The following is a 27314-nucleotide window of genomic DNA, read 5'->3' on the forward strand; positions in this document are numbered from 1 at the left end:
TTATCTATTTCCCATGAAAATGATGGGACCAGATACCATGATCTTTGTTTTCTGAATGTTGAGCTTTAAGCCAACTTTTCACTCTCCTCTTTCACTTTTATCAAGAGGCTTTTTAGTTCCTCTTCACTTTCTGCCATAAAGGTGGTATCATCTGCACATCTGAGGTTATTGATATTTCTCCCGGCAGTCTTGATTCCAGCTTGTGTTTCTTCCAGCCCAGCATTTCTCATGATGTACTCTGCATAGAAGTTAAATAAGCAGGGTGACAATATACAGCCTTGATGTACTCCTTTTCCTATTTGGAACCAGTCTGTTGTTCCATGTCCAGTTCTAACTTTTGCTTCCTGAGAGAGTAGCACAGAAACATATACATTAGCATATGTTAAATAGACAGACAGTGGAAAGGGAGCTCAGCCTGGTGCTCTGTGACAACCTAGAAGGGTGGGAGGTTCAAGAGAGGGGGTACTGATTCGCATTGTTGTATGGCAGAAACCAACACAACATTGTAAAGCAATTATCCTCCAATTAAAAATACATTTAAAAAATGAGCAATGGTTTGCTGCAGTGTTTATTATCTGACATTTTGTTATCTGAAACCTTTAAACGGCTACAGTATTAACCTACTTTCTGGCTGAATAGAATCTGTGGGTATCCTTTAAAAGAGAGTAAGGTAGGTATATTTAGGGGAGAGATAAAGTGATAACTTGAACTTGCTAAAAATATTATTACTTTTCTTTTCACTTTGCAAGGGATAGCAACCAAAACGTTGAACGCCTTTAAGAGAACATTATTCTCCTAATGAGAGACAAGTGGGAAAATGGAAGTAGCTCTTCAAATCAAAATCATGTGTGTGTCTCTTCTACAAAACGACAGATGTAGGTTTTCCTTCAGATGGGAGTTTGCTGTGCTCTGCCTTGACCACAATAACTTGAAACAGTCTGCTGGCGCACAAAGCGAGGGGGTGGGTAGAGGGGCCAGGGTGTTGCTGGGAGTTGCCTTTAGGAAAGTCAAGCACATTCTTAGAGCGCTTTTTGGGGACAAGCAGCTGAAATATTTTTATAGTCAGCTAAGATAACAGGGAAGAATGAGAGTCTAGCTTTTTATAGCCCCAATGTGTCGAAAATTCAGTTTGCCCATATTTGTATACAGATCAGTACCTATTCATTTAAACTAAGTTCCAATTTGTGGCGTAGACTGTGAATATTATCCTCTCAGCCTAGTTTGTTGAGGCCTGCTAGTTTTATGGACCACTGTGAATGGTGGAATGTACCGAAACGCTGGGCATATTTAAATCCTCCAACTTTTTCTTCCAGCCTGGATCCTTTTGCTCATTGTGACCTTTTATATTTGTACCATGAGATGCTTGGAGTGGTTGTCATGAAATCACACTCTTTGGAATATCAGGCTAAAGGCACACATGCCTCTTGTTATTTGCGGTAGGTCCCAGGCGACTGTATGATGCAATGAAGTGAATTATGGTGATGGCCAACAAGATGTCGAGCTCACAAGGTTATGACATTTCTCAGCCAGCATTCTATATTACACCTTCCAGTTATGTGTTCTAAAATATATGCCATAGCTAGACTTACAACTAGCATACCACAGGCTTCTCAAGGCAGCCTTAAAGATAACTTACTCTTTTCCCCCTTCATGTGTTGAGAACGTTTTCTAGAACAGTGGCACCCCAGACTATATATCACCAGGCAATGTTTTGAGAGTGGCACGAACTTTTGAAACAGAAAGAAACTATTCATAGTCAAATCCTTAACTTTTGTAGGGTGATTTTAAATTTGTTTTCTTTGACACAAAAGACTATTTAGCTTTAAAAAGATCAACCTGCCACAAAGGACTCAATGCACAGTGAATGAATTGAGGCAAAGAACTTTAGATTGTAATTTAGATTTTTGTGAAAATGCTGGAACAGGAGAATAAGTATTTTATTTCTCATTCATAAATGGTTATAAATAGTGGCCAGTTACTGGTTGGAATAAGTCAGCAGAAGTGGTTTCTTTTATGACCAGAGAGACACAGGGTTATTGGAGTTCTATTTTGGGATTGTTGCTGTATCCACTTAGACTGGTACTGTTTTTGAAATGTTTGCGTGGAAGCTATCTCCAAGGTTTAAAAATAAATTTAAACAAAGCTAATTAAATTAATTTTAGATTTCAAAATCTACTATTGATACTAGAAATAAACACCAGCTTTGTTAAAAAAAATAAAGATGGTATTTTAGTAAAGGTGATAGGCAGACCTCTTTGCGTGGTGGTGCAGCACCATAAAAATGACCATGGAAGCTATAACTGTGCAAAACAATCTTAATCAATGGAGAAATTACTAGTTCCATTGCCTTAAATTTTTTTTTTTTTTGTCAAAACATTAAAATTCTTTTACTGTAGGTGATGTATGTATAGGGAAAGGGGAAAAAATAGTAGAGGCAATATTTACAAAGTGCCCTATGATTTAAAGTGTTAGAAACACTGAGAATTAAAGTGTTTTATTTCTTTCAGTAGAACTTAAGAGTCTCCTGAATATTTTCACTTTCTTCTGATATACTGTATGATGTGGAGTGAGTATCTTTTCTTTGCCTTAGTGAACCTGTTAGTGAACCTTTCTAAGTTTGAATCAGGTTTCAACAACTCACCTTTGTGCTTTTGAAGTTGTGGAATATCTGAGTTCCGTTAATGTCATTTCCGTGGGACCATCTTTATCCTACATCACAACCACTTTCCAGTTTTATTTCCAGTGTTACCACTTTCTGTTTCTTTGCTGTGCCTACTTTTTTTTTTTTTTTTTTGCCATTTTGATTATACACTTCTGTAAAATGTCATGTGAGTTTGTCCTTGTGAAGTGATGAGGCAACTCAACTACCTGCTTTGCTGTCCGTGTATGAGGGAGGTTCAAGAGAGAGGGGATATATGAACTGAATAGCAGATATGCCAGGATCACTTGCCAACAGACTCTGAAGGAGTGATATGACTGGTTATTGGCCGTGATACACATCTGTTATTTATGTAGTGATTTGTGGACCAAGGAGATAGCAGTGAAGTTACCTAGTTAATATTGTGGCAAATGAAGTTCAGATCATGTTTTTGGGAGACTGGTATTATTTAATTAAACTGTATTAACTGAAATTCATGCATATTGTGCTAAGTCACTTCAGTCATGTCCCATTCTTTGTGACCCCATGGACTGTAGTCTGCCAGGCTTCTCTGTCCATGGGATTCTCCAGGTAAGAATATTGGAGTGGGTTGCCATGTTCTCTTCCAGGGGATCTTCCTGACCCAGGGATCGAGCATACAAAATAAAGTGTGCTTCTATTCCAGTGATAAATTATTTGAGATGCTTGCTCCTTGGAAGAAAAGTTATGACCAACCTAGACAGCATATTAAAAAGCAGAGACATTACTTTACCAACAAAGGTCCATCTATTCAAAGCTATGGTTTTTCCAGTACTCATGTATGGATGAGAGAGTTGGACTATAAAGAAAGCTGAGTGCCGAAAAATTGATGCTTTTGAACTGTGGTGTTGGAGAAGACCCTTGAGAGTCCCTTGGACTGCAAGGAGATCAAACCACCCAATTCTAAAGGAAATCAGTCCTGAATATTCACTGGGAGAACTGATGCTGAAGCTGAAACTCCAATACTTTGGCCACCTGATGCAAAGAACTGATTCGTTGGAAAAGACCCTGATGCTGGGAAAGATTGAAGGCAGGAGGAGAAGGGGGCAACAGAGGACGAGATGGTTGGATGACATCACCAACATGATGGACATGAGTTTGAGTAGGCTCCGGGAGGACAGGGAAGGACAGGGAAGCCTGGCGTGCTGTAGTCCATGAGGTCGTGAAGAGTTGGATACAACTGAGCGACTGAACTGAACTGAACAGACTGAAAATCTTGGCTAGGCATGCACATTAAACTCATCCAGCAGCAAGCTGTTGTTTAGTAGAAATTCAGTTTAGAATTGAACTTGGAATTATGAAGTCTTTGACTCAACCTCAGAGTCAGCTTTAACTCTTCTTCTTACTCAGCACCTCAGTGTAGATTAGACACTTGAGGAAGCGTATTCTAGACCCTATCTTGCATGGACAGTTTTGACTTTATCTGCCCCATAGTCAGACCCTGGACATAGTTCTTGGCAGTCACCTTGGTCATTTTTTTCCAGTTCTTTTCTTTCTCCTTCAGTGTCTTACCTCTTCCTTCACTTCTGTTAACTTCCTGTGTCCTATCTCCACGTTTTACTGATTGCCTGTCTATCATAATATTACTTCATGTTTCTATCAGTTCTTTTTACTGTGATCCTAATCCAAGGGTTTTTCAAGTTGTCTTTCAGTTATTTTAATATTCTCCTATCTGACTTCTCTACTTGGTCACTCTCCTTTCCAGCTAATGCCACATGCCATCACAAGAGTAATTTTCCTGGAAAATTCTCTCCCTGAAGTCTCCAAAATGATTTACTAATTACAGAATAAAATCCAAACTCTTCATCAGACCTTTACCCATTCCCAGAGTTAAGTCTACATCTCCCAGTTTATCACCTGACCCCTCTCCCCAAGGAATCTGGGATTTCAACAACACAGGCTTTCTCATCTTCCAAATTTGCCTACCTCTGGCCTTTTCACACACCATTCTCCTGGGATGCAGTCCTTTCTGTTTTTCTGAATCCCCAGCTTCAAAGACTTATTTCAAGTGAGCTCTTCTGAAAAGTCTATTTTGACTTCCCAGAAATGACTTTTCTCTGAAATTCCATAGAATTTGCATTTTATATTTTCCAGTGTTACTTATTTGTTAATGTGTATTTTTAGTTATCATGTATTATCTAACAGCTCCAGTTAGCTTTTACTTTCTTCTGTAGTACCTGGAATGGTATTTGACAAAGTAGTAGCCATAAATCTGTTCATTCTTTCATCTAGTAATTTTTTTTTGAGCTGCAGCATTTTTTCTAAAAGCTGAGCTACATGTTAGGGGTAAAACATTGAAGTCCCTGACCTCACAGAGCTCTAGTTGAATGGGACATACAGAAACGAAGTCAGAGGATTATAATGCAGTAAGCCAAGGGGCATGATGAACAGTGAATGAGAGCCCATGGAGGCACAGAGGAGAGGCCCAAACCTAGATGAGGGGTAACTGGAAATGCTTTCAGGAAGTGAGGTTTAAGCAGAATCTAAAAGGTGAGTAGAAGTTAGGTGGGCAAACGGGGAGGGTGTTGGGAAGCAAATGGAAAGAGTGTTCCAGGCCAAGGATGCAGGGTAGATAAAACATGAGGAGGGGTGAGAGAGCCCTGTCCACTCAGGAATCAAATTCAAAGTAGCTGAATTGTAGGAAATGATGTTTAGAGAAAATAGGATCTCTATGATGAGAAAGATGTGGGCATATTTGATAAATGTTTAGAAGGCAGGGCCTGGAGAACTGGATATTTGAGTGGTTTGAGAGGACCCTCAGATTTCTGTTAAGCATCCCTCAGTGAATGGGGGATGTTAGGGGGAAGATGATCCTGTTCCAAGTGGGACATTGTAAGTTTGAGATGTCTATAGAAGATGTACAGGATGTAGACAGTGTGGAGCGCAGAAGAAAGCTTTGGCTCAGAAATATGGTTTTGAGTGACATCATCATATGGTAGGATGAAATCAGAAAGTGTAGGGTTAGTGAAGCAGAAGATTTTGAGACCAAATCTTGAAGCACATCTGTGTTTAAAGGATAAGGAAAGAGTGGAGTTTGCAAAGAATAGCAAGAGACAGTAGACAAAGGGGAAAGAGCAAACTAGGTGGGTGAGATGTCACAGAAGCTAAGGGAAGACTGAAATCCAACCAATGGATTTAGCAATGTGGAGACCATTAGTGACCTGAGTAAGAGGAGTTTCAGTGTAGGAGAGGTATGGGAAAAGGGAACACACACAAAGAAGGGAATACAACTTGGTGCTGGCTAGCTAGTAGTGAGCAGAGAAGTGAGCAGATAATTCTTTTGCAAAGTTTGGTCATGGAGGAGAGGATTGAAGCAGAGTAGAAGCTGAAAGAGAATGGAGTTGAGAGACTTATTTTTTAAGCTGCTGGAAATATGCTCAGTTTAAAGGCTGACGGGAAGAATTCATTAGTCGTAAAGAGGTTGGCCATAAGCTGAATTTAGCCAGAATTTAAACTCTTCATAAAATTCTTCACCCAGACACATCCTTTTACCTTTTGGCATTCTAAATAAATTCCCAACTATTAATCACTCTGCTACTCCTAGGTTTCACTGTGGTCTTGTTATCCTAATGGGATTGCAAATTCCTGTAAAGTGGGATTCAAACTATTCTACTCCCTTATTCTGGGTAGAGCTTAGTTCAGTTCCTTATGTAGAGAAAATTCTCAACAGATATTATTTTTAGCACTCTCATTTGTTTATTCTTGGAAGAAATATTTAATGTCCACTATGCGCTGGACATTATTTTAGTTGCTGAGGATATAAAGGTCATTAAACCAGGCATTTCTTTCCCCCAAGGAGTTTATAATCTAGAAAGACAGTAAATAGTAATAGGAAAACAAAGTAAGTACAGAATGTAAGAGATATCCTAAGTAACTATGTATATTTACATATATGTATTTTTTTCCCCCATGAATTCTTTCCAGCATTGTGGATGAACAACCACAAGCAATTGGAGAGCTAAATGACTTACTTAAGGTGGAAAGAAAAAGATAGGAAAAAAAAAAAGTATTTTTCTCCCAGTGTAGGTTCTCCTTTGTTAACCATTTCTAAAGTCATTGGTAATATGATGGCTGTGCTTTGGGAGTGTTATATTGATTGATTGTTACTTAGCTTTTGAGAAACTAACCAACTCTTCACATTTTCTCTTTCCCGTTATAGTAATTTGCCATCTTCCATGTATGAATGGAGGCCAGTGCAGTTCGAGGGACAAATGCCAGTGCCCTCCAAATTTCACAGGGAAGCTCTGTCAGATCCCAGTCCACGGGGCCAGCCTGCCTAAAGTGTATCAGCATTCCCAGCAGTCAGGCAAGGCGTTGGGAACACATGTTGTCCACTCGACACATACTTTGCCTCTGACCATGACCAGCCAGCAAGGAGTAAAAGGTAGGCTGACTATTTTTTGATTTTGCCTATTTGTCAGAACTCTGTTAACATGCCAGACCTATATATGCAGAAGCCCAGTGCCTGCGGGGTTGGCACTGGAACAGAATATGGGCCCCGTTAGATGGCGACAGTGCTTTCTCAGCCATAGAGAATGGTACCTAGGAAATGAGAAAATGGAGCCCATCTTTCTCTGGTGACATAGGACCAAGAGCTAATAAACGTACACCGTGCTCTTCTGGCAGGACCTGGGAAAGGGGAAGATGAACAGGATGGTGTTCTGACTCTGATGGTCATTAATCATCTAGCAGTACCTGCTGTTGAATACCAAGTCTATTTTGTAGTCAAAGAGCACTTGGTTTTAGTTCTAAACAATCTGTAACCTCCCTGGGCTTCAGTTTATTCATCTGTAGAGGAAGATAAACTAGGTCAGTTGGAGCTCAAATTCTGTGACTAATTCATTCTTTTCAACCTGGCACCTCTCACACATGCACAATTTTTAAAAAAGGGGTCAGAGCAGTGTTACTGGCTTATATTCTTTAAAACCTGAATCTTAGAATCAGAAGATAAAATTCTGTGTGAAACCTGCAGAGAAAGAAAATACTGATATAAAATGTCACACTTAAATATTTTGTGTGTGTGAAAAGAAGCACAAAAGTATGTACACACCAGGTTTAAGGGTAAGAGAACTATGTTTTCTGAAATTGTGTTATAAATCCTATAGTCTCTCTGATGAAAACTTTGTGAGAAATTAGAAAATAATCTAACTTTTGAGTCTTAATTACTTTTGTTCAATAAAATGCATGACCACAAGTAGCACAAATTTCATAGTTTTTTGGCTCTTCTGAAAAAAATGTTTCATGAATCCATTATTCTGAGAGATTTAAATTTTGCTTTGTAAAAGTAGTTTTATTCTTTAAGGTATATAAATTCAGGTTTAATTTTTTAGTGTCCCCTTTTACTCTCAAGAGTTTTAATGGCTGTGCAGCAAAACTAGATCCACACTATAAATCTTTTATTTATCCTATGTATAATATATATGTGGGCTTTCCTGGTGGCTTAGCGGTAAAGAGAATCTGCCTGCAATGCAGGAGATATGGGTTTGATTCCTGGGTGGGAAGATCCCCTGGAGAAGGGAATGGCTACCCACTCCAGTATTCTTGCCTAGGAAATCCCATGGACAGAGGACCTGGTGGGCTACAGTCCATGGGATCACAAAAGAGTTTGGCACGACTTAAACAACAAAACAACAGCATAATATATATGTACTTAAGTATATGTGTATGTATAAAACTTAGTTTCATGCTGATGAGCATGAAAATTTACTTTCATCATGACATGCATGTTAATTATTTACAGCTGATAAGTTTTCCTCCCTATCTGTTTTAGTGAAATTTCCTCCTAACATAGTCAATATCCATGTGAAGCACCCTCCCGAGGCCTCGGTCCAGATACATCAGGTTTCAAGAGTTGATGGCCCAACAGGTCAGAAGGTTAAAGAAGCTCAACCGGGCCAGTCCCAAGCCCCTTACCAAGGCCTTCCTGTCCAGAAGACCCAGACGGTCCATTCCTCATACCAGCAAGTCATTCCTCACGTGTATCCGGTGGCTGCTAAGACCCAGCTGGGCCGGTGCTTCCAGGAAACCATTGGGTCACAGGTGAGCAGCACTGCCCAGCCCATTTTAGTGATGTGTTCTAGATAGTCTCTTTTAATAAGACAGCCTTGATGAAATGAGGTTTTTGTAGAAGGAATTGGCAACCTGTGGGCCTGTTACTATAAATAAAGATCTATTGGATACAGCCAGATCCATCATTTACATACTGTCTATGTCTGCTTTCATGCTACTGACAGAAGGATTGTATACTTTCAGTGAGGTCATATGATCTGAAATGCCTAAAATATGGTCTGCAAAGACTTCCAGAAAGAGTTTGCCAACCTCTGACATATAAGATACTGTAAGCATTGTAAGATATTTGGAAGTACCTCTAAGATAATAGTATGTGTTGAACTTCCAGAAATGCTGTAAGATGTCCATGATTGCCCGTTGGTAGTTTTTCAGTTACAGTAATCTGTGAATAAGCATGTGCCAGACATGAGATTTGGTACATGAGATATATTCTACAGAGATGTTTGAAAATTTTCATGCCTTTTTGCAATAGTTTGCTGGTTAATGGATATAGTCGTTTTGAATCCATCAGACAATAATAATTTGTCATCTTTTATTTTCTTATAAAACTATATAACTAGAATAGCAGTGTATAAGTTGTTTGAAGTATATTTTAAATATTGCATTTATGTGTAACTGTAGGCCTATATATTGTTAAGTGAGAGAGAAGTTGAATTTTCTTTAAAACTCATCATTGAATGTGCATGGTAAAAGCAACAGAAAATTACTGGTTCCTCTGCCACAGTTACTTGGTGCGTCCTTCTTTGGAATTAGGTGATAATGACATAGCTTTGTTCTGTGGTTCTTCTCCTGTCACTTATTATGGTTTTAACCCCCTGTGAGAAGAATAGGTGAGATCTGTTTATCTACTGTTACCTGAATCTTCAAAAAATGATGTGTGTCTGTGTGTGTGATATATGTTGATAATAGAATGAGTCATTCTCGCTTTTGAACCTGGAGAACACTTTTAGGTGCCGGGCAAGTCTATGGGTAGGTCATCTCCTTTCTTCTCGTTGTTTGGTTGCTATCGTGTCCAAGTCTTTTGCGACCCCATGGACTGTAGCCTACTGGCTCCTCTGTCCCTGGGATTTCTCGGGGAGGAATATTGAGGTAGGTTGTCATTTTCTTCTCCAAGGGATCTTCCTGACCCAGGGATTGACCCTGTGTCTCCTGCATTGGCAGGGTTTCTTTACCACTGAGCAACCAGGGAAACCCTTTTCTCCTAAAGGAAGAAGCAAAATTGGTTTGTAGACCAGAATGGAAAGAAGAGCCATGTAGAGTTTTAAAACCTTGGTTAGAGCCATGGGCTCAGCACTTGGTGGCAAGGAACCAGCTTCCTTATTTGTAAAGTGGAGACAAGAGTATGGGGCTTGGTCAGAATTAGACTAGGCAAAGTGACATGCTCTGCAAATGTTACAGAACTATAAAAATACTCGCTTAGAAAATGCTTACCTATTGAGAGAGTCAAACGTAAAAATAGAGCAGGTGATTGCTTTTGTCATGTAACTTCACTAAGGCAGGGAAGGTTTAATCTCCCACTCAACCTTGGTCTGCCTGTAGAGCCTGAAATGCCTGCTGAAAGGGGGGCTTTTTCTTCCTCAGTTGAAGACCAGGTTTAAACATGCTTTTTGCAGAAGGAATATCATCAAGTTACATTTAGCTTAGAAGTAAAGACTGGATTACTGTGTCAAAGGCAAGTTTTTACAGGGGCAGTGGGGCTGAAGTAAGCCTCATGCACTGCACAATTTGCCCCAGAAAAGCCTTGGAGGAGGAGGATGAATTTGGTGTCATTTGCATTGTTTAGTCATTTCAGCTTAGGTCGATCATGAGGAAAAAGCACGTCCTTTTAAAATTCTGTGCCCAGTATCTTTCTCCTTAGTTTCCAAATTGGAACACAGATGGTAAAAAGCAAGAAAATGAGATGTCAACAGACCGTGTTATTCTTGTACATGTAATTGTAGGCAGACACTTGCTCACTGGAAAGAATATAAACAAATTATTTACTTTTAGGCCTAAGGTGGATTATACAATTCACATGAATTGAATAGTTGGTGGAATTATCCAAATAATTCAGACTCATTGGAATACATTTTTGCCTTATCTGGATATTTCTCTGACTTCTGATCTAAATGATCCAGACAGTGACCTCAATGCTTAATTCATTTTGCATGTGTAGTCAGTAATACACAGCTTCAAAATATTCTCAGAATACATTTTTTTCCTATTGGTGAGAAATGTTGAATGCCTATGATTGTCCAATTTGTGCAATTAAGATGATCCAGGCATTAAAAAATTACTGACAAAATAGTCAATAGTATATAAGATGTATGCTACAGAGGTGTTTGGAAATATTTGTGTTTTCTTGCTATGGTTGGTTTGCAAATACAGCTACAGAGGGAGGTATAAGTGGATTTTAAATGAATGACAGAAAACCCTAACGAGTACTTAAACTTTTATTATTTATTTTAAATAAATACTGGTGTTTTGCTCAGTAGCAAGATTCTTATTCACTGTAGATTACACCTACTGAGAACTTAATGTCATAATCAGTAAGCACCTATGCTTATGTATTGCCAATAGAAGTCATATGCAACATTTGGTAAAAATACTCTTGTTTCTGTAGCACATTCTAAAAATGAAGCAGTAAACTTGAGGTTGAAAATACAACATGAACTGTGATCAGTGTATTCGAATGCATGAGACTTTCACAATAGAATTTCGGGACCTGCTTGGATAGTGGAGGAAAATGGATGATTGGTTAGGAAACTAAGCTCACAGAGAAGAGGGGAGAAATTAAACAGACGAGAGAGAACACTGTAAGAAACAGGTAAGAAAGAAGCATCAGAAGAGATGAGAGAAGTAAACTAGAGTTCCTGGAAGATGTTGGTACAGATATAAAGTCTTTTAAACCTTAGGTTTAAGGCAAAATAAGTGACTTGGTGTCAAAGTAAAACTAGCATGATGCCCCTTTGATCAAGTGATCAAATTCAGAATCATTAAAAGCAGGACAAGTGACATTATGTACCTCCTGATGGGCTACAGTATGAAATGTACAGCAACACCTTAAAAGGATTCTTGCCAGAAATACATAGCAGAATCTAATTGAGCCTTTACACCTAACCTCTAGCTTACAGGGAATACTGAAGGTGAAGAAACAAGCCAAAACGATCACATCAAAAAGATTGATAAATTGTTGCTTGGTTTCTTTGAAACATTCATATCATTAAACACACACACCCACCCACACACACACACCCACACACACACCCACCCCCCCACCCTCACAGGGAATACTGAAGGAGAAGAAACAAGCCAAAACTATCACATCAAAAGATTGATAAATTGTTGCTTGGTTTCTTTAAAACATTCATATCATTAAACACACACACACACACACATTTCCCCAGAAAGACACACACACACATACTGACTTCCCCAGAAAGATACTAGAGAGATAACAGCACATCTAATGTATGAACCTTAATCATGGTTTAAAAAAAAATATCAACACCCAGCTCTGAAAGACATTTAAAGAACAATTGAGGATGTTTAAATATAGACTGGATATTAGATAGTATTTTGGAACTATTCTTTTCTTAGCTATGATAATGGTATTAGAGGTATGTAGGGCAGTGTCCTTACTCTAGAGTGAGGAATGCCATGATGTCTGTAATTTACTTTTAAATGCCCTTTATACACAAATATAGCAAAATTGTAACAGCTATTGATTCAGAGGTAGAAATACAAGTGATTACTGTTTTTATTCTTTGAATTATCTCAGCATATTTGAAAATTCCTTATAAAAAAAAGAAAATGTGAACATTTTCTTGACTTATAAATAGAATAATATAATTTTAAGATGAATTTAAAAGCCCTATGTTTAATACATTTAATGAATATCTAGAAAATTTAAAAGTTGCAACTTTTGAATAAGATGGAAGTAGATATGGACATGGTAGACATGAGGAAGCCAGGGAGGAGAAGTTGGCCTTGGTCCAGTTGTGAAATGATCAGAGTCCAATCTAAGAAGTCAACTTGAAGATAAAGAGTTGAATGCAGAGGCTTTTGTAAAGGATCCAGCATCAGGATTTGATTATGGGCTGTTGTGAAGAAAAACATGGTGATGAGCTGGACTATTCTGAACTTACTGGCTTCAGAAATCAGATAAATGTGCTGTCTGATTGATTAATTGACCCTTGCAGGGGAGGATTATGAGGTAAAGATGAGTAGCTACATCTTTGTTTTAACCAGTTCCATCCTTGATTGATGTCAAGAATCAGGTATTCTTGAATATCAGTCAGGGAATCCAATGCTGTTTTAGAGATGAAGTGAGAGAGGATTAATGGAGAAAATTCAGTGGTTAGCGAATAGACCTAGTGATGATAGATAAATAACACAGATTTTTTGGACTTGTCTTAATATTATAAAGTGGAAAGAATACGAATAATGTGATTAGAAATATCTAAAATGTTTTTTACCTTGATGGAGAGTGTCAAGATAAAGGGGAACATACCTTTCTATTGTGATGTTTCATCTTTCAGAGTCCTAAAAAATAATTTATTCTTAAGATTATATATACTGTTGATTTCTATGTGAATCAGGCTGGGTACAGGAATCACTAAATTCACCTTGAAGTATTAAGAGAACAGAAATTAATAGAACATATAGGGTGATCAGGGCTTCCCCAGTAGCTCAGCTAGTAAAGAATCCACCTGCAATGCAGGAGACCCTGTTCAATTCTTGGATTGTGAAGATCCCCAGGGGAAGGGATAGGCTACCCATTCTAGTATTCTTGGGCTTCCCTGGTGGCTCAGACAGTAAAGAATCTGCTTGAAATGTGGGAGACCTGGGTTTGATCCCTGGGTTGGGAAGATCCCATGGAGAAGGGCATGGCAACCCACTCCAGTATTCTTGCCTGGAGAATACCCATGGACAGAGGTGCCTGGCAGGCTGCAGTTAGTGGGGTTGCAAAGAGTTGGATACAACTGAGCAACTAAGCACAGGATGGCCAAGAGAAATCGGTTTCTTGAATGTAAATCAAGTTTGAAGTATACTACAATAAATAAAAGATAGCTAATAATAACCTACTGTATTGCACAGGGAGCTTTATTCAGTGTTCCATAATGAACCTATATGGCAATGGAGTCTGGAAGAGAGTGGACGTATGTATATGTATGGCTGATTCCCTTTTCTGTACAGCAGAAACTAACACAATATTGAAAATCAATTAGAAAGATGGTAACAATAACCCTGTGTATGAGACAGCAAAAGAAACACTGATGTATAGATCAGTCTTATGGACTCTGTGGGAGAGGGAGAGGGTGGGCAGATTTGGGAGAATGGCATTGAAACATGTATAATATCATGTATGAAATGAGTCGCCAGTCCAGGTTCGATGCACGGTACTGGATGCTTGGGGCTGGTGCACTGGGACGACCCAGAGGGAGGGTATGGGGAGGGAGGAGGGAGGAGGGTTCAGGATGGGGAGCACGGGTATACCTGGGGCGGATTCATTTCGATGTTTGGCAAAACTAATACAATATTGTAAAGTTTAAAAATAAAATAAAATTTAAAAAAAAAGAAAATCAATTATACTCCAATAAAAAATTAAATAAATCAAGTTTAAATAGTTGAAAAGTCATAATTTTGGCAAAGATAGGTATCAGTGTTGCCTACAGTAAGCACTGGTACTCCATAAATATTTGAAAATATTTCTGATATTTTGCTCAATAGATTAAATTAGAATTACATTTCTAGTGGTTATAGTTATTTCAACATTTCCAGCAAGTTTTCATCTCTAATGTGTGCTTAGTCACTCAGTCATGTCCAACTCTTTGCAACCCCATGGACTGTAGCCTGCTAGGCTCCTCTGATCATGGGGATTCTCCAGGCAAGAATACTGGAGAAGCCAAATTTCATAAAACGTCCCTCAAATCTATTTTTGCACCATAAGGTCATTGAATGGGTACACGTTTTCCATTGTTCAAGGGTGTCCTTTAGTCTAAATGGATTTTCTTAACAGTGACCCAAGTTGGAGACTTATTTGGCATCCAGAGTTTTTGATTGTTTCAAACATGTTTTATGTATTGCCCAATTACTGGAAATAAACATTTACAGTGACCTAATGATAAGATGATGTTGTGAAAGTGCTGCACTCAATATGCCAACAAATTTGGAAAACTCAGCAGTGGCCACAGGACTGGAAAAGGTCAGTTTTCATTCCAATCCCAAAGAAGGGCAATGCCAAAGAATGCTCAAACTACCGTACAATTGCACTCATCTCACATGCTAGTAAAGTAATGCTCAAAATTCTCCAAGCCAGGCTTCAGCAATACGTGAACCGTGAACTTCCTGATGTTCAAGCTGGTTTTAGAAAAGGCAGAGGAACCAGAGATCAAATTGCCAACATCCGCTGGATCATGGAAAAAGCAAGAGAGTTCCAGAAAAACATCTATTTCTGCTTTATTGACTATGCCAAAGCCTTTGACTGTGTGGATTACAATAAACTGTGGAAAATTCTGAAAGAGATGGGAATACCAGACCACCTGACCTGCCTCTTGAGAAACCTGTATGCAGGTCAGGAAGCAACAGTTAGAACTGGACATGGAACAACAGACTGGTTCCAAAAAGGAAAAGGAGTACGTCAAGGCTGTATATTGTCACCCTGTTTATTTAACTTATATGCAGAGTACATCATGAGAAACGCTGGATTGGAAGAAGGACAAGCTGGAATCAAGATTGCTGGGAGAAATATCAATCACCTCAGATATGCAGATGACACCACCCTTATGGCAGAAAGTGAAGAGGAACTCAAAAGCCTCTTGATGAAAGTGAAAGTGGAGAGTGAAAAAGTTGGCTTAAAGCTCAACATTCAGAAAACGAAGAGCATGGCATCCGGTCCCATCACTTCATGGGAAATAGATGGGGAAACAGTGGAAACAGTGTCAGACTTTATTTTTTTGGGGCTCCAAAATCACTGCAGATGGTGACTGCAGCCATGAGATTAAAAGACGCTTACTCCTTGGAAGGAAAGTTATGACCAACCTAGATAGCATATTGAAAAGCAGAGACATTACTTTGCCAACAAAGGTTCGTCTAGTCAAGGCTATGGTTTTTCCAGTGGTCATATATGGATGTGAGAGTTGGACTGTGAAGAAGGCTGAGTGCTGAAGAATTGATGCTTTTCAACTGTGGTGTTGGAGAAGACTCTTGAGAGTCCCTTGGACTGCAAGGAGATCCAACCAGTCCATTCTGAAGGAGATCAGCCCTGGGATTTCTTTGGAGGGAATGATGCTGAAGCTGAAACTCCAGTACTTTGGCCACCTCATGCGAAGAGTTGACTCATTGGAAAAGACTCTGATGCTGGGAGGGATTGGGGGCAGGAGGAGAAGGGGATGACAGAGGATGAGATGGCTGGATGGCATCACTGACTCGATGGACGTGAGTCTGAGTGAACTCCGGGAGTTGGTGATGGACAGGGAGGCCAGGCGTGCTGCGATTCATGGGGTCGCAAAGAGTCAGACACGACTGAGCGACTGAACTGAACCGAACTGAATGATGCCAGATGGTATGAAAAGACCTTGTGAGAGATGGACGGTTGGGAGTCCGGCTTCCATGCCGGGTGTGCCACTGCCGCTTTGTGAAATCATGTGTTTTTTGTTCATTGTGGGAACGTGCCCCTTAATTAGACAGTCGTACAAGATGTGACAAAAATTCAAGAGCCTCAAGACTTTCCTGTTGCAAGTGCCAAAAGAGCAGCACACTGCACGTATGAATGCTTGCGTTAATGAGAACAGAAATACCAGAAAACCTGAAGTAGATGTAAGCGGAAGAGAGAGGATGTTTTTAGTACAGCACTCTAGCACAGATAATCAAATAACACTCAAACTCACTTTCATAGTTGGCAACCGTAATATCCCCATATTGTTGGGGAAAAAAGCTCCATGGGTACAAGACGTACAAACTATAAGGTGTGAAATAAGTTATAAGGATATGTTGTACAACATGGTGAATGTAGCCAATATTTTACAATAATTATAAATGGAGCATAAACTTGAAAAATCGTGAATCACTATACGGTATACTTGTAACTTACATAATATTGTATAGCAACTGTATTTCAATTAAAATAAGGAAAGTTTAATTTTAAAAACCATAAGAAACACTGTAAATTCTATAGAAGAAAGTAAGCTTTTATGTGTATTAGGAAGAAAAGGACCACTTCTTGATGTGAAATCCTGGTATCACTGAAAAAAATCTTTCTTTCCTTTAATTGCTGGTCATATAAATAATAAGCCCTCGGGCAAAAATTAAACAGTTTGAGATCCCCTTAGAGGTTCTAGAAGTTGGACAGGAAAATAGAAACAATGGACCTTTGGAGAAAGAGATTCTTTAACTGAAGATTGGTCTTTTTGGCAGATAAATTCAGTAACATTCTCATGTTCTAAACCACAACACTGGGATACGCACATACTTCTGAAGGACCAGATTCACTTGCTTTTCTTATAAAAGAAAAGAAAGCTTAAAAAAAAAAAGCATCATGGAGAAACTAGCATGAAAGTGTGAGCTCACTGAAGTGGGAAAGTATATTAACTTCATGGCTGAAAGTACTTTTTTAAAAAGTCTCAGGACTTTGAAGAAAAATATTTCCTTGTTTCTACCACATAGAAGCCAATGAAAAAATAGAGCTGTCTGTTGACTCTACAGCAGAAAAAACAGAGATGGGTAAGTAGAGATGTATTGGGTTGGCCAAAAAGCTTGTTTGGGTTTTTCCATAAGCCTCTTAGGTGGCATGAGTGGTGAAGAGCCTGCCTATCAATGCAAGAGATATAAAAGACACGGGTTCAATCCCTGGGTTGGGAAGATTCCCTGGAGAAAGGTATAGCAACCCACTCCAGTATTTTTGCCTAGAGAAACCCATGGACAGAGGAGCCCAGTGGGATACAGTCTATAGGGTCACAAAGAGTCAGACATGACTGAAGCAACTTAGCATAGCACATATAAGATGTTACGGAAAAACCCAGACAAATTTTTGGCCAGCCCAGTAGACATACTGATGGGCTTCAGACTTTGAAAGTCTCTTCTCATTGATGAGAAAGGAATTTAGTGCTCAATTAAGGGATCTAGGACATGAAATTCTGCTTAGAAACCTCTTCTTTGATTTCTTCAGACTCTCCTCTGCACTGATGATGAGCATTACTGGGGTGAGGCCTGAAGTGAGGATGAAATACTAATTTTATCCTGATAGGAGGATGGTGCCAGAATGGTTGTAACACTTTCACACTGGTTAATTCCATAATTGAGTCCATAACTTACATAAATAGATGAGAAGTTTCAAAAAGGAACAACTATTAATATAAAGCAGTTTTACTGTAGACTTTCGGCCTCTTGCTTCTGTGTTATCCTTATGTGGTGAGGTGAACGGAGTTAGGCTGGCTCAACAGCGGGGTCAGGTGTGTATGCGGTCCTCTTCCCCACTTCCCCAGGCTTTTGGGGTCAGGGCTCTCCTGGGTGAACTTGACCTTCTTGCAGAGGTGCTGCTGGGCAGTGATGAGGGAAAGTAGAGCCAGAGTTACCAAATATCTCTGCTTTCTCCAGAAGCAGAGAGCCCCGTGAGAGTGTGTTGGTTGCATTTACTGCAGTTTGGCCTCCTTCAGGTGGAATAAATCATAGCCACCAGACACTTCCTATGCCATCTGAGATTTGCTTCAGTGTCATACTCCAGTAGCCCTTTGGCATAATCTAAGCAATGCTTAACTGACTGGTAGGGAGTCTGGTTGTCCCCAGTGGCTCTGAAATGCTCATCTTTGCCAGACCTTACCTATGTCAACAGCAGAGTGTCACCAAAGGTGTCATATACACGACACCTCGCGCGAGAGGTCCTGGACCTTGCAGTGTCACCTGCTTTTGCTCTGGCCACCTCTGCCAGATGGACTTCAGGCAGGGGCCCTCTTCTTGGAGTCAAAAAGATCAATAGAGCCAGGGATATGATCCAAAGGGGAAACACACACTGCATGTGAAAGAGAACATGTCTCCATGTCACTGGGCTTCTGCCAACAGCAGGAAGAACTGCTGGTTTTACTTGGATTGAGAATGTAGGACTGAGACATTAGGATAATCAAAATATAGATTGTTAGAACTGAAGTAGAGTAATTCAGAGAATGGGTGATGACCCAGACGTTACCTTTCTTACTGCCTAGCATCCCGTCTTTACCCTGGCAATGCCTTCTGGGCACCAGAAGGGCTGTCAGTTTTGAGTGTTTACTCACCCTGACTTGTTTGATAGACAAGTGTGTTTATGCTTCTTCAGTCCACTCAGGTGGTTTTCATTTTATTGGTAGTGAAAATGCCTTTATCATGACATAGAATATCAGATTTCCATATTTTATATCTCTAGGGCTCACTGAAATAATATACCTATTTTAATTAGACTCTTGTTTTTGCAGAGGAGTAGGCATTGAAAATAATCATGGGGCAGTTCCGAGTAGATGCATGTTATTTCACTTCTGGTATCGGCAAAGTGGCAAGGTTTTGTGGTCATTTGAAGACGACAATTCTGAGCATGTTGGAAGTGGTTTTAAGAGATCATGGCTTGAACTGATGGCTGGTTTAGGCTCTTGTACATTACAGAAATGTTTGAAGAGTCACAGCTGGCATTTCTAGGGTCTGATGTTGCTTCTTGGCTTTGTCTGCATTGACCCCTTGGAATTTAGATGCTAAAATGAAGTGGAAACAGTGTCAGACTTTATTTTTTTGGGCTCCAAAATCACTCCAGATGGTGACTGCAGCCATGAAATTAAAAGACGCTTACTCCTTGGAAGAAAAGTTATGACCAACCTAGATAGCATATTCAAAAGCAGAGATATTACTTGGCCAACAAAGGTTCGTCTAGTCAAGGCTATGGTTTTTCCAGTGGTCGTGTATGGATGTGAGAGTTGGACTGTGAAGAAGGCTGAACGCTGAAGAATTGATGCTTTTGAACTGTGGTGTTGGAGAAGACTATTGAGAGTCCCTTGGACTGCAAGGAGATCCAACCAGTCCATTCTGAAGGAGATCAGCCCTGAGTGTTCTTTGGAAGGAATGATGCTAAAGCTGAAACTCCAGTACTTTGGCCACCTCATGTGAAGGAAGAGTTGACTCACTGGAAAAGACTCTGATGCTGGGAGAGATTGGGGGCAGGGGGAAGAGGGGATGACAGAGGATGAGATGGCTGGATGTCATCACCAACTCAACGGAAGTGAGTTTGGGTGAACTCCGGGAGATGGTGTTGGACAGGGAGGCCTGGCGTGCTGCGATTCATGGGGTCGCAAAGAGTTGGACACGACTGAGCAACTGAACTGAACTAAACTGAAAATGAAGTGGAATCATCTGACTTACTAAAAGCACAAACATAAGCCACAACCCAATCCTTCAGAACCCGATTCATAAATTTTAGTGAGAAAAAAAAACAGCATTGCCCTTTGTTGAAAGATATCAAAAGGATTCCCGACTTTGCTCTGCACCTTCCCCCACAATAATGGTAACATTATTTTCTTATCCTTACAGTTTTTCTCCCTTTTTCTTTTTTCATATATAAAAGAATTTATATATGAAATTGGATGTTGTTTCAATGAGCTCATTCTTTGAGACTGTGCAATTTACTGTAGTAACACTGCTGTTTGCAGTTAGGAAATTGATTTTGAAGGAAGTGTTTCAGAACCTGTTAATGAGCTTCACATGAAAATGTCTGTTTTTCTGTCCACCCATTTACTGTATTCTCAGTGAATTCAAAAGCGTCCAGTGCTCTCAGGTCAGCCCTTTGATGAACAGGGATTTGCCACCATTGAGGATATTTCAAATAGTGTAACATCAGCCCTGCATTTTGAAATCCAGACAGAGGAGTTCTAAGTATTTTGAACAAAGAGCACTGCTCTCAAGATGGTACTTTGAAGAGGACTGCTTTAGAGTGTGCAAGCTTTGACGGAGTTAGGAAAATGGTCTAACGGTCTGTGGCTTTGGGGCAGGCATTTTAATGAGGCAGTGTATTTTTAAAAAATATTTGATAGAGAGCATTCACATTTATGGCCTTAGTTGACCTTCAAAACAACTTCAAAAAACAAGGAGAAGTGGGTATTCTTGTCTCCCATTTACTTAAATGAACCTTGAGGTTCAGAGAGGTGAGGGGACTAGCTTATATTAGTATTTCCAAGACAATCGCTCTTTTTCCATTTTGGCAAATTCACCATGTCCCTGGCCCTTGGTTTCTTTATTTTTCAAATAACTGGTTTGGCTGAGAAGACTACCAAGGCTCCTTTTAGCCATGCAGTGCTCTGACTGTGATGATTTTGACATCTTTCTTCTTTTCCACAGCTTCAGATGCCACTTATACTTACTCATAGTATCAATGGACAAAGCAAACTGTACAAACATCAAAGACAGTCAGTACCCAGAATCATCTTTCAAATCTATCCCGCTTGAGAGACTCAAGTGTTGGCTCCTCCAAAAAGCCTTGCAGTCCTCCTTCAATGCACATTGATCCCTCCTCCCTAACCTTTTACTGCGTGTGAAATCCAATCAGACCATTTCAAAGTTAATTGTCCTAAAGTTGATTTTTGTACCTCTCCTCTCTCCCCCACAGACTAGTGCTTTTCATGAGGATGGGCCACTTATGAACTGAGCTCATTACTAGGCACACATGAGTCATCAGCAAATATATTAGTATTAGAGTAGGCAAGGTTTACTGTAGTCCCAAATCCTGCAAAAGCTTACACTTTGTACACACTCGATGTCTCACAGGTGAGCCAGGGACTCAGGCCAACGGTGGTCTCCACGGCTCTGCTGCTGTGCTGTGTGGAATGCACGGCCTCTCACTTCCTGCGGCAAGGAAGACTCATAGGTTGGAGTCTTAACCCCCAGTGTGCCTGTAATTGGAGATCGTCTGTAAGGAAGTAATTAAGAGTAAATGAGGTCATAGGGTGAGGCCCTGATACAACAGGATTAGTGTTTTTTGTAACCAGAGAGCTCCATCTCTTTGCCAGGTGAGGGCATGGCAGGATGGCAGCCTCCTGTAAGCCAGGGAGAGTCCTCACCAGAACTGGCCATGCTGGCACCTTGATCTTGACCCTCTGGAACTCGGAGGGGAAATGAATGTCTGTTGTTGAAGCCACCCAGTCTCTGAAATTTCGTTATGGCAGTCCATGCTGACTAATAAGGGTTAGGAACCGGAACATGTGGGGAGGCAAGTGGTTCTTTGGTGAGCAGCAAATGTTCCTGCCACAAGTGGCAGAGCAGTGGTCAAGACAGCCATGGTTCCCTGCTCACAGGGAATTAAACCTCTTAATATGACTTGTGGCATTCAGTTTTTCTATACTACTTGCGACCAAGCCACAGGTAATTATTAGTTTTGAGTTCTGTGTACTTGGATGAGATACAGAAAAACTGAAAGCTTAACCAAATGAGGCACGTGTTACAGTTTATGTAGTGCTATAAGGCCCCAAACGGTTTTATGTTCCTTTCAGTATCTTTCTTTGTAAACAAAAAGGAAACTGACAGGCAGTGAAGCTGTATAGCAAGAATTTCTCTCAATACAGCTCTGGAAATAAGCTTTGGGCAGAAGAGGCCTTTATGTTCATCATTTGGGAGAGATCCGATTACTGTAGTAATAACCATGCCATGCCAATCTGCCTGTCTTAATTTCCGTCCTCATCTTGGGTCTGTCTTTATAAAGGAAGTATCCTTGGTAGTGGAGTTAGGATAAATTTCATCTCTGTATCATCTAGTACTAGGATTTATGATGTTGTTTATGTTTTGCTGCAAGGGGAGGTTAAGGGAATTATGATGTTGGAATATAATCATGACAAAGCATAATTATTCCTTTTGCAATTTAAGAGTAGCAAGACACACATATCATAGCCTGCTAGACTTGACTATTGAAATCCTCAAATCATTGTAGAGGTGGAGAAAACAGGCAGCCCAAATTTGACCGTTTATTTAGAAAAGATGTCAAGTAGAATCATAAGTTTCATGCTTAAGAATTTTTTCCCCTTTTATGTTACTTTAAAGCCATTTTTTGCCTTAGTGTAACTTTAAAAATACCATTTCATAAAACTAAAGTCGTTGTCTGGAATTCCTTGAAGCCATGGTTTGGCTTCAGTAGGCTTTAAACAAATACACTGTCAGAAATCAATGTGGATACATTTACAACAGTTAATGCCCTAGTCACAGTAGATACTTTGTAAAATCAATACCCTGAAATATCAGAGGATTATGGTTGTATCAGATACCCCAAATGCCTAACATTGCTTTAATTACTCTAATAAAAGAAAGCTGGGTGAACTTTAAAAAAAAAAAAAAAAAAAAACTTTCCTGTAAAGAATGTTCTACTCAAGCCAAAGCAAATTTTTTACAAGTTCTTTTAGAAAATCTGGAAGTATTTAAGCGTTTTCCTCTTCTTCTTGTGAGACAATGCCTGTTACCCTGCCAGTGCTCCATCGAACAATATTCCCCTTTATGACAACAGGCCTTTAGAACAAGTTGATCAAATATGTTGCGTTAGTGATAGGGTTCAGAGATTTGGACGCTTTTTCTTATTGGCACATAGACATAAACATATTTAATGTTCTGGTACATGGATGCTGAAGAGCTCTCATGAGGTTTTCTAGTTTGATTTGGAGCCATGGTTGGTCCACAGGCTCAAGGAGGACTGTTTTGCTCAGAAGATGGGCAGAAGTCATTTTGCCAGAGTGGAGATGTGTTTATATCATAGTGAAAAGATTAATAGAAACAAAGAAGAGCTGTGACAGGAGTTTGGATTAATCGTTACATTACTTGCAGGGAGAGCTCTTCCCATGACGGTCCTCATTCTGGTTTTTACGAGAAATCCCAGAGTTTTTTTTTTTTAAATAAGTGGGTTTAATAAGTGGGATTCATGTTCCCTCAACCAGATTCGTAGAACTGAGGGTGTAGTTTCTTCTTGCCAGAATACCTTGAGGCTTTTTGCCAGAACATTGGAATAAGGTACTTCTGGGTGTGGTAGAGGTGAGTGTGGCATTTTCACACATGGAATAATTCATGGGACACCTGTGCAGTGTGGGTTGATCAATCATAATGTAACTTTCTGAACAGTCATACCTCAAGGCATGGAAAGTCTGCATCTCCATGCCTATCCTGAATAATTTATTTCACTTATTGGTAATTATCTATTTATTATAGTTCTTATAGTTTAGAAAGGAGTCACTGAAAAGCCACAACTGTTTTTAGAAAGAACTGTTTGTTTGTTTGTTTTTGGTAGTGCCAACCAGCAGGAAAAGGGGAGGACGTGAAACAGGGTCCAGAAGAGGAAGCCCATTCTGGTTATCACTGATAGAGCTGGTCTAGGTCAGGGCATGATGTTAGGATGTGGAATCACATGGCGGCAGAGAATCTAGTGTATTAACCTGACAGGCAGGGGACATTCAATGAACGTGGACCTTCACAGGTTACCCTCAAAAATCATAGACTCTAGGCTTATCAGTGAATGTTCACAGTTAGTCTGTCCTTAAAGTTTGATTGGTGAGGAAGCTGAAGTCCAGAGAGAAATAAACTTGCTTCATGTCTTGTTTTGAGTTTATGGTAGGTAAGGACTAAAACTGAGGCTTTCTGGGTCTTACTCCAGTATCGTTTCTGCTATTCCATGCAGGCTCTTAGAAATCCTCATTTCTTCTGGAGGATTTACAAGAACCGTTGCTCTCTGTATAAGTTGGCTTGGGCTGCCATCACAAATATTGGGTTGGCCAAAAAAGTTTGTTCAGGTTTCTGTAACATCTTATGGAAGAACCCAGATGAACTTCTGGCCAACCCAATGCTATAGACTGGGTAGTAGAGATGACCAAAGTTTATTTTCTCCCAGTTCTGGAGATTGGAAGTATAAGATCAAGATGTTGAGAGATTTAATTCCTGGAAGCTCTCTTCAGGCTTCCCTGATAGCTCAGTTGGTAAAGAATCTGCCTGCAGTGCAGGAGACCCTGGTTTGATTCCTGGGATGGGAAGATCCGCTGGAGAAGGGATAGGCTACCCACTCCAGTATTCTGGCCTGGAGAGTTCCATGGACTGTATAGTCCATGGGGTCGCAGAGTCACACGTGACTGAGCGACTTTCACTTCACTTCAGGGCTGTCTTCCTGGTTTGTTGATGGCCACCTTCTCACTGTCTTCCTAGGGCAGAAAGAGGGCTCTAGTCTGTCTCTCTTCATAAGGACACTAATCCTATCACAAGGGCCCACCCTCATGACCTCATCTAAATCTAATTATGTCCCAAAGGCCACACCTCCTAATGTCATGCTGTTAGGGGTCAGATGTGAATATGCACAGAGAGGCACAACAATATTCAGTCCATGGTACTAGCTGAACAGGAAAGAACAGACATTCTCTGGGGCCTGTCTCAGGGAGTCTGTGTTCTGCAGTGTCTTTGCGCTTGGGCCGTGATGCTTGGGAGTGGATGCAGAGTAGTAGGCTCCATTATTGTGGTTTCATGATTTTGGTCCTCTCACCAAGACATGACGTATGACAAGAAGAATCTTGATGTCCCCAAAGTGAAGTCATCTGTTGCTTAAATACTGATATTAACTGGTTAACTCACTGTGATTCAGTGATACCATGTTGTCCTTATTGAGTAGAAGTAAAATGAAATCACAAACTCTCCACAGCATTAACCCCCTGACCTTTATTTTTTAACAAACTAGTCAGATAACTTTAGCGAAAACCTGAACATTTTTAGCAAAATCTTAAGAATATCTTGTTTGGGAACTCACCTGTGGTCCAGTGGTTAAGATGCCACACTTTCATTGCAGGGGACATGGGTTCAATTCCTGGTGGGGGAACAAAGATCTCCTTGCTGTGCAGTGCAGCTTAAAAAAAAATAATAATAATATCTTTTTCTTTTTAAATTTCTCTGTGTTAGTCACTCAGTTGTGTCTGACCCTTTGCAGTCCCATGGCCTGTGGCCCACCAGGCTCCTCTGTCCATGGAATACAGTCCATGCAATTCTCCAGGCCAGAATACTGGAGTGGGTAGCCTTTCCCTTCTCCAGGGAATCTTCCCAACCCAGGGATCAAACCCAGGTCTCCTGCATTGCAGTTGGATTCTTTACCAGCTGAGCCACAAGGCAAGCCCAAGAGTAATGGAGTGGGTGGCCTATCCTTTCTCTAGTGGATCTTTCTGACCCAGAAATTGAATCGGGGTCTCCTGCATTGCAGGCAGATTCTTTACCAACTGAGCTATCAGGGAAGCCCTTTAAATTTCTAGATCTAACTTATTTTAATGCAGCTCTTCTCTGTAAGTTGGGACACTGTATTATATTGAGTAACTATTAGATTACTCGGTCATTTGTTAAATAAGCCCAGGTTTTTAAACAAGTGACCCAGAGGGAAGGGGTCTAATATTGATTCTGAGCCAAGCATGTCTGGACACGTGGCTGTCTCATGTAGAATCTGCCTCCATGCATTGTTTAAGTTTTGAGAGCTTGGTGGAAATGGAAATTTTTAGTTCCATTTAAAAGAAGAAATAGGCAGAGAGACTGAGAATTTTGCCCATGACCATGTAGGTGGTGATGGATAAAGTGAGGATTTTGACACATTGATCCAACTTCAAAAGCTATACTTTTGTCCTTTATTCAGTTCTGGGTCATCTTTATACAACTTTTCACTGGTCCCACATCCGGGAATAAGATTGTGTGGGTAGGTCAGTTTCACAATCATAATGTACTAATTTTGCCAAACACAGAGATGCCTGGGAGTTTGTATTGGGATGTCTCTTGTTGGGGACAGCATTTGTTGGGAAAGAGATCTTTTGTAGTGAACTTAAAAACGCCCTTCTTCTAGTTCTTTGAGGAGAAGTATAGCCAACACTTCTCTAGTAATTTAATAATTACCTAGTTTTGTTATGGGCCTCTGATTACTGATCATATTGATCAGTAATTTCTTCTACTTTCTACTTTTCCCCATGAATGATGTACTCTATCCTAATAATTCATACTTACTTTTGAGGGGAAGTATCAGATGTAGACTGGAGGAGGGCATGGCCACCTACTCCAGTATTCTTGCCCGGAGAATCCCATGGGCAGAGGAGCCTGGTGGGCCACAGTCCATGGGGTTGCAAGGAGTCTGACACAACTGAAGTGACTTAGTATGCACACACAAACCAGATGTAGAGCACTATACTTTTATAAAACACTTAATCTTTTCTTTCTCTTCCTCCTCCTCTTGATCAATATTTCTGTTTGCCATGCTGCTTCACAGATGCCAGATATTTCACTGCAAGCAATCCAGAACTCTTTTGCTTTGACCTTTCCTTTTTCCTGCCTCCTGATTAATTTTGATATCCAGCTACAAGCTGAATCCCAGATTGGGAGAATGCTCCATGCCTTAGCTCCACTTCATTCTCTGACTTGCCCCACCGGCTCGCGGTTCCTTTGCATTTGGCCTGCCTTCCTCTGTCCTTCGCCTACTCTCGCCCTGGCGTCCCTTCCAGTTGGTATTAGGTATTGGGCTTAGCTAAAGCTGCTCCATCCCTTTGGAATCTTTCTCCCCAGTCCAGCCGTTGAGTCACTGCCTTGTTTCAGTTCTTGCCTAAACACT

General features: G+C 40.3%; 1 protein-coding gene across 12 annotated transcripts in view; it reads left to right on the forward strand.

The window, feature by feature from the left end:
* Positions 1 to 27314, forward strand: part of LTBP1 (latent transforming growth factor beta binding protein 1) — a 456275-nt gene that overhangs the window by 229214 nt on the left and 199747 nt on the right. For all 12 annotated transcript variants that reach the window (XM_070798479.1, XM_070798478.1, XM_070798481.1 and 9 more), the window contains 2 exons: positions 6837 to 7061; positions 8448 to 8716. In XM_070798479.1, the coding sequence (XP_070654580.1) occupies positions 6837 to 7061; positions 8448 to 8716 (494 nt within the window). The remainder of the gene's footprint in view (positions 1 to 6836; positions 7062 to 8447; positions 8717 to 27314) is intronic.

This window comes from Bos indicus, chromosome 11 (genome assembly GCF_029378745.1).
Source record: "Bos indicus isolate NIAB-ARS_2022 breed Sahiwal x Tharparkar chromosome 11, NIAB-ARS_B.indTharparkar_mat_pri_1.0, whole genome shotgun sequence".
Lineage (NCBI taxonomy): Eukaryota > Metazoa > Chordata > Mammalia > Artiodactyla > Bovidae > Bos > Bos indicus.